The sequence below is a fragment of the Myotis yumanensis genome, unplaced genomic scaffold (assembly GCF_028538775.1).
Source record: "Myotis yumanensis isolate MYYU_CA2020_CCGP unplaced genomic scaffold, mMyoYum1.0.hap1 SCAF_12, whole genome shotgun sequence".
NCBI classification, from domain to species: domain Eukaryota; kingdom Metazoa; phylum Chordata; class Mammalia; order Chiroptera; family Vespertilionidae; genus Myotis; species Myotis yumanensis.
In genome coordinates, this window is record NW_027223763.1 from 38,658,535 (window position 1) to 38,674,166 (window position 15,632).

General features: G+C 40.4%; 1 protein-coding gene across 5 annotated transcripts in view; it reads right to left on the reverse strand.

Moving 5' to 3' along the window:
• Nucleotides 1-15,632, reverse strand: part of PCSK5 (proprotein convertase subtilisin/kexin type 5) — a 413,582-nt gene that overhangs the window by 321,574 nt on the left and 76,376 nt on the right. For all 5 annotated transcript variants that reach the window (XM_070431475.1, XM_070431474.1, XM_070431476.1 and 2 more), the window contains exon 3: nucleotides 13,740-13,853. In XM_070431475.1, coding sequence (XP_070287576.1) covers nucleotides 13,740-13,853 — 114 coding nt within the window. The remainder of the gene's footprint in view (nucleotides 1-13,739; nucleotides 13,854-15,632) is intronic.

Genomic DNA, 15,632 nt, shown 5'->3' on the forward strand with positions numbered 1-15,632 from the left:
ACACAACCCCTACTAGAGATCAAGCTGGCAACGTGGGCATGTGCCCGGACCAGGAATTGAACCTTGACTTCCTGGTTCACAGGTTGATGCTCAATCACTGAGCCACACAGACCAGGCAATAATAACATTATTTTTTAATCCTCACCCAAGGATAATTTTTCCAACAATTTCTATAGAGATTGGAAGGGGGCAGGAGAGGGAGAGGAAGAGGGGGCGGGATCAGGGGCAAGGGCCAGGGCGAGACACATTGATTGGTTGCCTCACACATGCACCCCTAATAGGGCTGGGGAACCTGCAGAATGAGGTATGTGCCCTTTACTGGGAATCAAACCCACAACACTTTGGTCAGCAGGCTGATGCTCTAATCACTGAGAAAACTGGCAAGGGCTATTTCTTCTTAACTTTGTCTGGTGAAGGCTTTTTATCAATGGCTGCCTTTACTCTGCCCAGGAACACACGTGATAATGATGCCCATCCATGCCCCAAGATTTCTGTGGGGGTGGCGTAACCTCCTTTCCTGAGCTTTAGATTTCTCTGAGGACTCTTGCTCGCTGTTCTCCCCTTAAATCACTTTGTCCCAAAGGTATCTGACAAGGCAGATGAGGTTCAGTGGTCAGAAACAAGGATAGAATAGGGAAGGAGATGAAAAGTGATGGAAAAGATGTGCCCCCAGGAATTTTTCTCAAAACACCAAAGCAAAAGCTCTTGTTTTTTACTATTGGATTTGAACTAGGACCTACTGGTTGATATCTTGCAACCATGGGCAGAGAGCTTGTTTGAGAATGAAACCAACAATTACATCAGAGCTACGCTGGTTGGCAGGACGAACTAGGTTCCTGGAGACCTACTTTACTTTCTGGATCAAGGGAGGCTTGCCAGTCTGGACCTATATGAGCCAATAAATTCCCTCCCTTCTACTATTTTTTTTCCTTTCCCTGGTTTGGATTGAATTTTCTGATCTCTCATAACCCAAACAATCTCAACTGAAACAACATTTCATAAAAAATATATTGGACAAATACATTAGAGAAACAACTACTGTTTACATTTATATGCCCCTCTCATTGATTCACAAAGCATAATAGGATAATAAAGGCTCTGAGAAGTCCTGCATTAAAGACACCTTTTTAAGTTTGGTCAAACCAGTATGTCCCAAACCACTTGACTTTGGAGATGCCTATTAAACAATGCTAAGAAATAGTGTTCCGTGGCAAACCATTTTTGGAATGACTGTGTGGAAATCATTCATTTGCCTGCAAAGAAATCCTGTCATGGGTCATCACTTAATTTCCATATCACTTAATTTCCACATTAGGAATTTGAGGACCAGGTAATCAAACCAAAGATAACATCAAGAAACTTAGATCTAAGTGGAGGGGCCTCACAACACTTTTGTGCATGCCTGTACTATGCTGTTCGGTATTGCAGAAACTTAGCTATTTCCCGGCTTGCCTATGACCTGGCTAATGAGCAGAGTATACAGCCTTTTCATATTGGTATCCCCAGCATGTCGAATTACGTGGGATACACAGGAGAAATTCCACAAATGTTGCTGACTGAATAAAATCATTACCAATTTACTTTTTCCTGTGGGGATCCCACTTCTTGTTGCTTTCCTTCATTTTCCCTTCTGCTACACACGGAATTAATGCTTTTATTGAGCAATCTGTGGTAACTCCTAGTTCCTAAGTCCTGGGAGGATAGAACTAATTCAATGCTCATTAGTGTGTACAACTAGTTTAAATGATTTGTTCACAGCACATTCCCTTTTACTCGCCCAGAATAAATCAGGTTTGATCATTGCGGATCTCTTTAATCTTTCATTTTCTTGGACAAACCTCTACAATTAGATATGTCTCCAGTCTTGTTTTACTTCATCTTTCAGACTAACACAGAGTGGAAAGTTTTAACACCCTCTTTTCTAAAGTTGGCACACTAGGGGAAATAATTATATGCTATTGTGCGTAGACCTAGTGGAGTTAATTTCATCCCTTCTAAATAGAATGTTAATTTCCAGGCATCAGGTTGTTGAAACAGATGGTTTTGCTCTTCTCCATGTATTGCCTGTATAAGCTAGAGCAATGCATGTCTATGTCATATTTTCCATCCTTCCAACAACATTGAAGAATGTGAAATACACTAAAACATGTTGATAAGCAACTATGAAGGTAGAATAGACTTAAAACCATGTAATATGCAATATAAAGGTTTTTATTTTTAAGGAACTGAGGATTATTAATCTTGGGAAGATTCTGGGGCAGCAGGAGAACCATTTAAAATGTTTCTAGCTTGGCCAGTGTGGCTCAGTGCTCAACCCATGAACCAGAAGGTCATGGTTCAATTCTGAGTCAGGGCACACGTCCGAGGTGCGGGTTTGATCCCTAGTTGGGGTGGTGCAGGAGGCAACGGATCAATGATTCTCTCTCATCATTGATGTTTCTAACTCTCTCTCCCTCTCCTTTCCTCTTTAGAATCAATAAAAACATACTTTAAACAATGTTTCTAGAAAAAAAATATTCCAGAGTAATTTCAAACAAGTAATTTGACCATGTGACATGTGTGGGACACATTTTTAAGGACAAAAAGAACTATATACAATTTAAATTGTTTGCTGTTATCATAGTGCTAGTGGTAGCCTGTTATTCTGAGATAGTGCTTCATGTAGTGTGAGAGAAAGCCAATGAGGAATTCTGTTGGTGTCACTGAGAACAGGATTTTCAGCATGGGGATATATGCAGGTGTAACTGATGAGGGTAAATAAGCTGTAGAATCGATTTGAAATTGCAAATACTATATAAACTCATGGCATATTATATGTCGGTGTGTGTGTGTGTGTGTGTGTATTGCATTACTTCTAACTCTGTTCACTAAAAAAGCCTAAGACTTGCCCAACAGTGATGAGAATCTCAACACTCATATTGCAATTTTTAAATATCAATAACTTTAAAAAAGTCACAAGGGATTAATGGAGAAATGGTTGATTCCATGCCTGAAAAAGGGAATGCACAACCTAAGTATAGGCCAGTTTGTCATGCCAAAAGAAAGTAATACTGGAGTCATATCAAAAGGACCCAAGACCTAATATGAATGGCTCTCACTGACCAAAGATGGGGCAATGAAAGCAAGAATAGGTTTATAACTTTAAAGAAAGCAAACATATCAGCTGTATCTAAATCGAATTTGTAATAAAAATTTCAAAAACCTCATTAGTGGCTTTTGGTGAATGCTAGGGAAGGAGCCCCTAGTAAATGAAAACACTGACCATTATTCTCACCTTTCCTATAGGAACTGTACTTCATTGTACCAAATAATTGATTAGAGTCCCTCTTAATTAAAGTATCCCAGCCAATAAAGGAAGGAGTCACATAGAGATCACTACTTTGCAAACCCTAATGAATCATTAAACGATCTGCACAATGGTGGCTGCTAGTATCACAAAATGAGACAAGCAGACATTGTATCTCCTGATGGAAGTATACATACCAACTAGTAGGGAGTAGTTTCACCCTCAGGCTCTCAAAAATAAACTTGAACTTGAGTCTCATCAAACCTTTAGCTCTGACTACCTACCAATTCATTGATAATATTGGAAATAAAACATGCTAAATGACCCCACAAGAATTCAGTCAGCAAAATCTGGACCACATGAAGCTCTATATAACCTAAATTCTTCCATCAAAAATTTTTAAAAGAAAAAAAATGGAGGTGATGTTTACAATGAAAGAAAAGTAAGATTAGCAATTAATCACAAGGTATGAACTTTGAATCTTGATTCAAACAAGTTACAAAGAAAAAATTACAAGACAATAGGGAATATTTGAAAACTGACTTTGATATTTGGTAATATAAGGAAATTATCATTATAAGTGATACTACTATGGTTTTACAGTGGGGCCTTGACTTACGAGTTTAATTCGTTCTGAGACCGAGCTCATTAACTCAAATTACTCTGTCAACTCAATGCAAAAAAATCGGCCGAGAGACAGCTGGTATCTCAAAAAACTCGTTAGTCTGGACACTCGTAAGTCAAGGCCCCACTGTATTGTGAAAAATGGTCCTTATAGAGACAACTACTATAATAGTCAAAGATGAAATGAAATAAGGGGTATGAACTGCGTTAATGTAATCAGAGTAGAGGGGGCAGTCAATGAAAGAACATTGGCTTTGAATCAATAATTATTGAAGTTGGTGATGGGCACATGGGTGTTCATTATATATTCTCCCTACTTTTGCTTTAAATTTCCAAAATGTTTCTGGAATGTTTGCAGTGAAAGCTGATGAAATGGGAATCAGATCCTTAACTTGGAATTCAGACCAGGGGGAGTGTGTGGAGGGACAGGGACACAAGTTTCTGATAAAGTGTTTTTGAATGGAATTGTTCATTATGGAAAGAAAGGGCCACCTAAGTAGAGTACATTTCTGGTTACAGTAAAAATACAAGGCGGATATTGAGCATGAGCTGAGGACTTGAATCAACTTATTTTTCAGGCACATTCCAATTTAGTGATCTTTGAGCTTCTTTTCAGTATCTTCTGAAAAACCACCTGATTCAAAGCATTAATTACAAAAACACATACAGCATTTGCTTCCGTGTGCTTGTGTAGCGTGCTCGGATGTGAAGCAGAGGGCCTGGGATACAGAGCACAGGCAGGAAAGAAGAATGAGAAGGGGCCTATTAAACATTTCAGCAGAACCGGCATGACCTAAAGTATTATGCAGACCTGCTACGTTGAAGTTATTACTGCTGCGAGTCCCGCTGAGTTTCTTATAGCTTCACTGAAAGATAAGGGTGGCTTATCACTAGGTAACAACCCCAAACATCCAGTTTTTAAGACACTAATTTAACAAAGTTTCAGGAAACCATGCAAAGAGATCATTAGGAGGACACAGCCCTATGCTACCTGGGCATAATTTTCTTTTCTGTCTTCAGACATGCCAATTTAGAATGTCTGAGTCCCATCCCAGTAGGCTTTTTACAAGAGTCAAAATTCAACTGACCAGGAAACTAAAAGTGAAAAGGCGGACAAAAAAAGCTACATTTCTGCCAAGTAGTTTTTAAGATTATTCTGTAAATCTTGTACCAAACACTTTAATGTTCACCACCCAAACTGACTGTTGTGTGTTTTCTTAGCATCAAGGACAAAATTAGGCTTCTTATCAGGTTCTTTTAATCAAGGAAAGAATAATCAGTGAATGCAGGTTTTGCTAAGTCCACCTCATCTACCATCAAGACAGCATCTCTGCATTATGAACCCAATTTTGACTCTGGCCCATGCAATTAAGTAATCAAACCCCATTTCTGGAATGTACAGTTTTATTCTGCATGTCTCATTATAATTTGGCGTCACCTGGCGTGCAGCAGCCCTGTCAGCTTGCACTATTTGCATATGGGATTACCCATCCCTGGCCTGGAATCCCAGCCACTAGCCTGAGGCAGTCTACCAAGGATTATTTTTTAATTTTAATTTTTTTTTTTTACATTTGAGAAACTGGAAAAGTCACATTGATGTGCATGTACATTCTATCTGAAGATGGTTACTACTCTCTCCTCCCCAGGCAATTTAGGCATTTTTGTGTTTTGGATTCTTCTCATCACTGGATTGCTAAGAATCATTTCTTTTACTCCATTAATTTCCTGGCCAAGTTCACTGTCAACCAAAATTAAGGAAAAACAGCATTCCAGAGGCCTCTGTCTCAGATAATTTTAGAATTTGAATTCTCAATGTAGGACATTTAAAGGCACCATCATCTTTTAGGCATAGTCAAATTCAGTTCTGTGAATTTGGAAAATGATGAAGCCTAAATGACCAACTCTCGCCCCACTTCATATCAACCTTTAGTGAGTACTTACTAAAAGCCCTACTTATTGGTAGAGAAATCGATTAAAATAAGCTCAAAATGTGCCTTGATCACTAGAACTCACCCCAATACTGGGTGAAATGAGGAATTCAGAGAAACTGTTTGATAAAAAGAACTTGAATCAACATGTTAAGACGACAAGCACAGAATAAGTGAGCTCAAGGGTCAATGCCATCTGCTCACCAACAAGAAAATGAGTTACTAATTAGAGAAAAATCATGACTGAAGTCTTGATAAAAACAACTTTGTTTCTGTTAACAGACTCTTCATCATGTTAGAGTCAGGCCCAAAGGGCCAGACTACCCACATATTTTTACTCTTTGAAAGCGAAGCTGAGGAGATAAATTACCAGTACGGAATAAGTTATGCCATGCTCAAGGAAATTCATGAAGGTTGTAATAATTTGCACCAGGCAAGAATGAATATTATCTGAAGTCATTTTTCCAAGTGGATCATTAATTACTGGCCTCTTCTAGAAGCACTCTGACTAGTTAATTACAGGTTAACTTATTCCTAATATACTGACTTCCATCATGATCATCACGTGGGACAATGAAATCATTATAATCATCTTGAGTTAATCAGCAAGTTCCAATTAGGGTTCTGCTATGGCACCCTCAGTGCCTTCAACTGATTGGGCAAACTGACTTAAATTAACCAAACTTCTGCCCATTACATGCTCCACTTACTTGTCATTGAAGAAGGTACCATTTACTATTTTATCTTTGGTGTGAGGAACATTATAAACGCTGGGGGAAAAAAGAAATCTCTGTTAAATAAGAATGAATGCATGCATGTATTCGTGCATGAATAAATATCTACCTCATAGGAACTCTGAGTTAGTTGGGATTTTCTAGGCTGCAAAACAAATATGGACACCAGAACTAGGATTCAAGTTTGCTTTTTCTTAGAATGATCACTATGAATATTTTTCTTGGTGTTAATTTATTCATTCAGTGAACATAACATTTTAATAAAGAAGGAGCTATTATTCCAACTCAGCCAAGCATGTGTTTGGCCCCCTTGGCTGGCATCTGGAAACTTGAATATGGGGAGGGTTTCTCACCATCCCCTCATAAGAATGTCTCACTGTGCTTAGACCCTGAGCACTGAGTCCCCCCTGATGAGCTTCCCTGAGATAACATTTCACACATGTTGTCACAAGTCATTACTGGCAGAGCTAAGTGCTTTCTGTGTGACTCCACTGAGAGAAGTCTCTTGGAAGCTTAAGCCTGGTTTCCTCTGGACTTCGTGCCATGTGGCTTTTCTTTTTGCTGATTTGTGTCATATCCTTTTCATTGAAATAAATCATAGCCATGCCTATGACTATGTGCCGAATCATGTTGAGTCCTCCTAATGAATCAGCAAATCTTGGAGTGGTCTTGAGGGCCCCCAACACAGGCAACATAGTGAGTTTAAAGTAGTAAGGAAATGAGAGCGTGGTATACTGCAGTCGGGAGCTCATGGGTGAGGTGAGGGGGTTAAGCTGGAAGTCACGATGGGGGCCCATCGGTGGCATGTGCTCTTCTAGATGCACTATCCGGTGGAATTCATTTGCCATGTGGAACTAGAAGCAATTCGAGCAGGAATAAATTTAAGAAGACAGCTAATCCAGAATCCTCATTTTTTTCAGATGAGCTAAGGTTGAGAGCTAAAATAACTTTCTATAAGACGCAGGGCTAGTTCAAAGCAAATACTAGCACGTCAGAACCACATCTCAACCCCCAGCAGTCCTTACCAGTAAATCATTTGCCACCTGGCTGGAGTCAGTCCTCTCTCAGAAGGCCTCCTGCTTGCACCAAGATGTGCCACATGGTTGCAGATTCACACCATGTTGCATTTTCAATTAAAACAGCTAAATGGGGTGTTTTAAAAGGATGATTTCCAAGCTGCCAGGACAATAACGCCACAAACTCCACCACATTTTATTAGTCAAATGACAGCATAAATCATTGGGGAAATGTGTGCCAACCGGAGAAACAGCAATACCTCAAACTCTTAGAGCACTGAACACCATCCAGTTGGCCAAGAAAGAACCATGTGGCTTAAAATCATTTTTTGCAATTACTATACTAGCTAGTTCAAAGTTTTTGGCAGATATGCCCCACATGCATAGTCGAACTCAGCTAATTTTCACTCTGCTGATGGACAAATGTTTTGGGGGTTTTTTTTTGTGTGGTTTTTTTTATTCTTTTCCTCAGAAAAACCACCCAGAGAGTGTTCATGAAATCTGAGGAAGTGCATCAATAAATGAGCCCATTTGTTACACCCTGGCTTTAAATAATGCATATTAAATAGGCCACCCAATATTCATCACAAAAAAAATTCTACTGTGCTAACTAAGATGATGACTTAAGAATATCAATCATACTAATTACTAGAGTCTGAAAGTCAAACAGCAAGATTTCCGGAGTCCTTTTTACTTTTCTCTCCTGAATTGAGCTTGTCTTTCAGAAAGCAGGAAACAAAAAAAAAGTTATTTACTATGAACTCAAAAATCATTATTAATTCTTAATAGTTAGACAAGAAATACCATATAATGCTACATCCGTTTCTTTAAGCAATGAAATATTAACATGACCAAAGGAACGAAAGAGCTTTAGTATTAAATTTGTTTTTTTTTTTCCCACATCCACGTTGCATTTCCAGGTCATCTTCTTGGCACCTTATCAATAAATAGCCCACGTGTTGAATTCCACCTACAAATGTATGTTATGATGATTTCAAAAAATGTTCATCTATTCTACATTTGAATAGCCGCTCCCTCCAAGAGAAGCATCCTGCCAAGAAGGGAACTCCCACAATGCATTTCAAATCCAGCATCTGTGCTAACTCTGTAGGGGATGAGGGGACACTATTAGGAGAGGGCTCACGGGCAGCTTCAACGGTATAGATAGATAATGGTCTGTTCCCTTGCATGGGGGTGGATGGACAGGCATTTGTGGTATTCTTCCAACTTCTTGTATGTTGGAAATATTTTAGAATAATTTTCAAAATATTTAACCTCCTAAATTTGCTTGTTCAGCATGCCTGGACCCTCTAGGAGGCGTTGTATTTAACCTTGCTGGCTCTGGAGGCAAACTGAATTTTCTCTAGGAGGGTCAAAATGGCCCACTGAAACCATCTCTATTACACGGAGTTCCCAAAGACTTGGCCGAATCTTCACAACCTTTCCCATCAGATATGCTTGGTCTGTGGAGCATCTTGAAAGAATACAGAAGCCAAAGGTTATTTTCAATCTGTGTGAAGTGATAACATCTTCTCATATTAAAGCAGCTAGCTTCCCAGATAGAAAATTTTGTAAGTAAAAGGTATAAGATAAAGAAAAACAAGATAAATTGACCAAGTGTGCTTTAAAATGTCCCATAAATTTAAAAGCCCTTCTTCCCCCAGCTGATAATGGGAAGAGGGAAGCCAGCTGTGTTCACAGGGACCTCATGTTTAATGTATGGTAGTGCAGTGAGGTCTCAAATGGGACCCTGGGTGCTAGCATCAGCCATCAATTAGAAACTTGTTAAAAATGCAAATTCCCAGGTCTCTGCTGAGAGGACGAAAAAGGGGTGGGCAGTACTCCTTCCAAATGATTCTCATGCCTGCTAGTGGATGGAAGTCTACCCTTTGAGGTCAGAGTGACTAGGTTCACATACTAGGATCTGGCCCTGCTAAATGCTGTGACTTTGACCAAGTTAGTTAACTTTGTCTATGCTTTAATTTCCTCAACTGTAAAATGAAGATGATTGTTCCTAACTCATTATGATAATACATGTAAAAGTTTGGCAAAATGCTTGACACATACTAAGCACTCATTAAATGTGAGTGTCATTTTCTCAACTATGAAGATGACCAAAGTCTTGCTTGTATTCCAGTTTACTCATCTACTTATTTGATGAGCATATATTGAGCATTGACCACATGACAGACTGGGGCACTCAATTACACAGGATTCGTGGCTGCATCAGAATTACCCAGGGGGTTCTGAAGAAACCCCACTGCCTGAGCCCTACTCTATAGCAAATCAAAGAACCTCAAGAATCTCAAGGTTACGTTATAAAAGCTACTCAGGATATTTTAACGGGATAAGCAAACCTGCAAGCAAAAATTACAGCCCAAAGTCAAAGGAGCGGGGGCTAGTTGTATACACATGATCTCGAAAAACTTTTAGGGGGCTTGTTTGCCCAGCGAACTTTCATTGGCCTCATATACTCCTCTCCTGCTTTACTGATCTCCTTAGAAAGCGCAAACCATGCTTCCCTGACTCTTCAGTGCTGGCTACCATGCTGGACCATGAGTTTGACGATGCAACGAGAAGTGAGCTCTATTATTGGGCCCTCCCAACACCTAGAGCCTGAACACCAACTTTGAGGGCGGAGTAGTCCATCATAGCCGTCACCTCCATAACCAACTCTCGTAAAAGCACATTTCCCTAAATCTATTACCCAGGCCTGAAGGCTAGACATAATGGTTTCACACGCTGGTCTCCAAGGGGAGGAGCGAGGGGCAAAGCTTTTATAGTAATTAAAAGAGACACTCAGGCCCACTTCATGCTATTCATTAATCTCCATTCTCCTGTGATAAATACAGAATGACAGACCAGGACCAGGCTAAGGGGCTCAAGGGAGGACCCTTGAAGACTCCTGGAGCGGCCTTCAAAACCTCTGCAGGAGGGCTCAGAGAAAGGTAGGAGGAGGAGCTCAGCACCTTGCCCCCTTATGTCCCCAGGGAGCTCTGAAGAATGCCCACTGGATATGCTACCCCACCCTGCTTTGCCTCATAGCAATTTTAAGAACAGATAAAAAGGAAATAGCATGTATTGTAATGAGGAAGTCAGAGAATAATAATAATAAAAGCCATGATGATTTGTGGAGGGTTTTCTAGTGCCAGACACTGTGCTAATGGCTTCTCATGTAGTATTTTATGTAATTGTGGCAACCAGCTTCCTAAGACCCCTGCCTCCTAGTATACACACCCTTGGTGCAGTCCCCCTCATTCACTGAATCAGAGTTAGTATATGTGACCAATATAAATTCCAGAAGTAACTGTCTGTGACCTCTGAGATTAGATCACTCAAGTCATCATCACTTTCAACACAACTGCTTCAATCACTTGCTCTCCGGGAGCCAGGGCGACGTCAAGTGGACACTCAAGCAGCTCTTTGGTGATGGCCACGTGGAGACCAGGCCACCTTGGAAGTGACCCTCCCGCTCCAATCAAGCTTTGAAGCTTCCAGCTGAAGCCCCAAACATCAGAGAACACAGAAGCCATCACCCCGGGGCCCTGTCTGAACGGCTGGCCCACAGAGCCCGTGCGATAACTGTCCTAAAATCTAAGTTCTGTGATTTGTTATGCAGCAATAGCGAACTCACATCTAAGCGCTCAATACTCTCAGAGTTGACAAGGGTTGAAGTGACTCAGTCATGGGCACAGTCAGTGAGGCGATGGGGACTGGACTCCAGGCACGCAGATTTGAAGTTCTGGCTCCTTTTCCATCAGACTGCTGACAGATAAACATGAGGTGTGTAGCCTACTTCCCAGCCCTTTTATTAAGGCAAAAGTAACTATGTAATAAAAGCCTCGTAAACAGTTTGCGTGTCCCCGATATGCTCTGTTCACTCTCCATGGCAGACACCATCCTGCCTGGTATTTCAGCCATTTCTCTATGGATAGAAGCTCCTGGAAGGTTGGAGTCCTGTCTTCCTATGACAGCCTTGTACACAGTAGAAGGGTGTGGCTAGGATGTCACATTAGTCCTGTGGACTCCCACCAACCTGCCTGCTTCGGCAGCTCTGCTTTACCATTTCCAGGCCAGGTGATCTTAAGCAAATTACCTAAATGGTGTGAGCCCCCGATTCCCCACTCTTATAACAGGGCCAATATGAACACATATTTCTGCTTGCTTGCACTGCATTAAAAAAAAAACCTCTCATAAAGTGTTTAGCACATTGACAGGCTCACAGTAAGTGCTCAATAAATGTTACCTATTTGAATTATTTTCCAAATGTGTTGAAAAATGTCCAACATTTTAAATGCCCAACAAAAGCTCTTCCCTGAACCTATCCTCCTGTTGAAAGAGAATTTCTACAGGTACAGCAGTGGTTCCCGGGTGTGAAGCGATTTCGCTCTGCAGGCACTGACACCTCTGGAGACGCCTTGGCCATGGACCCTACGAGAGCCCAGCCTGCGGTGCCTCCGGAAAGCTGCCCTTACTCCCCCATCCAGGGACATGCGCAGACAGCAATTTGGCTCTTCCTTCCAGGGGGAAAAGAAAGGCAAGTAGGGTGTCCCTCCCCCTGGCCCAATAAACAGGGAGGAGAGGGACTGTGCTTCCTCCTATCTCCTAATCCCATTACATTCTTATCATTTGGTCAGTGCAGACCAAGCTCCTTAGCTCCTGCCAATACTCACTGTAAGGCCTTCCCCTGTGCTTCATTCTTCCTTAGTCTTGGAGCTAATAGGCCATCAAGTGTCTCACTGTCCCCTCCGGTGATTTCTACTTAAATGCTGTTTAGAGTCCCGCCTCCCTTTGAACTTAGCTTCATGGCTTCTATTCTTTTTTTCTCTCTTTACATATGAAAAAGTTTTCCGTGTAAAATTCTGTTTAGGGTCTAAAATATGCCCACAACCTTTTACTTCTGGGTAAGACTAAAGAAAGGGAAATACCAACCACATTCACCCATATCCAAATAAACACAAATTCCTAGCACTGCAAGGTGCTGGGTTCAGTTCTTTTTTTTTTTTTTTTTTTTTTTTTTTGGCGTGGGGGTGTGTAGAGGGTGTATAAGTGACTTCTCCACTGTAACAGAGGAGATTTTTAGAAAGTATTAATAACTAGGAAACAAAGGCCCACGTGAAGGATGCCACTAAGCAGGGACAGAGGGCCCAGGAGAGCAGAGAAAGAAAAAAAAAAAATGACACATGAGGACTCAGAAGAGTTAAAGCAGTCAGCCTGCGGTGGGGGCTCTGAAGGATGGGAGAATCCTGACCTGAGGTGAGGAAGGACAGGAAGAGCACTCCAGGCGGAAGGGATGAAAGGCAAGGAGGCAGGAAAGCAGGAGGCAGTTTGCAAAGTGCTACAGATTTATGGAGAAACGGAGACAGAGATTACAAAAAATAAAGTTGATTAGGGGAACATACACTACCCCAAATTAGCAATAACGATCTTTAAAGGGGAGGAAATTTAAAGGTCTTTTGCAGATTACACAGCAATTTGGTGACATATGGATTTCATAATTAAGAAAAAGTAACATTCTAATCAATTTCTCAGGGATCCTGAACTTAATCTCTCAGAGAAGAATATTTTCAAAGGAGGCAATGTCAAGTGAATGGGTAGATCACTCTCCTCAATATGTTAAGTTTCCCTCACTCACAGAACTAGCTATAAGTCAACTACTTTTCAACTAGTTTTTTTCCTGGTCTAGTTTTAAAAACTATTAGCTACAACGAGAAGGCACATATTAGACAACTTACGTCAGGAATCTGTTATTTATCAGCAGTCATTTCAATGATTTCCAAGTATCCTCTAAAGAGCCTGGTTTAAAGGTGGAATCAATGCATATCAGAAGTAAACACGATATTGATAGGTCTTAAGGATGTCCACACCTTAGTATATTTTTCTATTCTCCAGCCCAATCTTGGAAAGCTAGCAGAGTAAGCTCTCAAACAGAAATTCTGTGAATCAGAACTCACTTCCCTTTCTTCTTACAACCAAAAGGCCAGGCTCAAAAAAGATCCAGAAACGATCACAGGCCATCAACCAATCTCAAATGGTGACTTCTTGAAACAGGAAAAAGTCCCTGCACTGTTTCTCTGTCCTCCCAGTCCCAGTGGAGGCTCCCTGCACAACACGAAACTGGAGGACACAGGTGCAGGCCAGGCGAGCTTACCATATACCACATGCTTGGCCACTTGGGATCATTGAAGTAAGTAGACTGGGCATGACTGAAGTCATAATCCCTCTTGGTCCGTTTTTTCACCACTTGCTGTTGGATCCACTCCACCTGCCAAGAAGAAGAACATCTGGTGAGTGTGCCGGTTCCATCGGGTTAGCACAACATAAATGAAGGTCGGAAGCATGTACCATTTTGAGTCGATTCTGTTTAAGTTATAGGCTTCATTATGGCAACTAAGATCTCTGAGTCCAGAGACTCAGAGATGCTCTAAGCATCTAGTTCTACTTTATTATATGCAGGTTAGGCTTTTTTTTTGCCTTTTGTGACAGATCATTCATATCTCTCAATAATATGCTAACCTTTTCGTCTTTTCAGAAAGCACCTCCATTCACAATTTATTGCGAATTGATAGTGTCAGTTTTTTCATCCTTACCTTATCTAAAGGTCAGCAAACTTTTTCTATAAAGGTCCAGATAATAAATATTTTAGGCTTTGCAGGTCATATGATCTCTATTGCAACTATTCATTCTGATATTGTAGTGCCATAAGCAATATATGAATGTTTGGGAGTGACTGTGTTCTCAATAAAACTTTATATACCAACACAGGTGGCAGGCCGGATCAGGCCCACAGGCCACAGTTTCTGATCCCTCCATTATGCTATCATCAAATTGTTTAAATGTTCTGGAATTAGCCATCAAATGTAAAACTCATCCTGGGATCAAATGCTCTAGGACCACAAATTTTCAAAAAATGTCTTTCTACAACGTAGTGTGGTGGAAAAGCACTATTTTGGAGAATCAGAAAACTAAAGCCCTAGAGCTGTCTCTGGCAAAACATTGGAGAAGTCACTCAATTTTTCAGAGCCATAGGCTCCTTTCTGGCTCTAAAATTCAATTCAAACCCACCAGATTTAAGAAAGTCTTAATATTTAGCTGCAACCTTTCCTTAAACAAAGCACTTGGAACTTTGAGTTTAATACAGGATTATAATCTAAATGGTAGAGGTATAAAGAAAGGTATTTTTTAAAATAGGTAATCATTATATCAACATAAAAATAAGCATGTTCCATTTTGAATGGAGCACCCCAAATGCAGTATCAGCCCTGGTGGCACTCTACCATTTGTTCCTAAATTTTCTTTTGATTTCTTCTGGCCATAGCTAATTTAATCACAATACTCTAAAATGTTCTGTTCCACCATTTCTTCCTACTCTTCACAAAGAAATTACAAATTGGGGGCCGGGAGGCGGGGGAAAAGGGAGTTTTGTAGTCCACTGCTGTGATTCCATACCCACGTATTCACTAATGATTTCAAAACCTCTCTTGCCTACTTGATTAAAGCTTATTGAAGGAGAAGGGATACTCAAATACTGACAATAAACTCAACATGTGTAGCTGTAAATAAGATAGCAAAGGCCAAAAGCCAAACTAATAAATTTCTATGATTTTCATATTGGGAAATATATTCAACAGGAATATTGGTATGCAAGATGAATTTAAATAGTGAATTCCTAACATCACTAATAAAGCGAACAGAATCACATGGCCTCCTAAATAAATATCCAATCTCTTTATGATTAGGATCACAGCTAAACATCATCTATTTGCCTATTCTGATAGGTAATTTAAGCAAAATTAGTTCAGGGAAAAAGTTAATAAATAAAAACTAATTCTAAAAAGTAAAAGTTTTTCTGATCATGTTTTAATTAATCTAGACCAAGTGACTCTCTAGTACCTAATCATTCTATACCTCTTTCCCCCACATACACAGGCACATATGCACACTGGATAAGAGGTATTACATGTTATTTCTTCAAACTGTTGGGCAATAGCTGTCAGTGAAGCTAATAGGCATCTTGTTCCTTTCTTTAATTGAAGAGACTGCC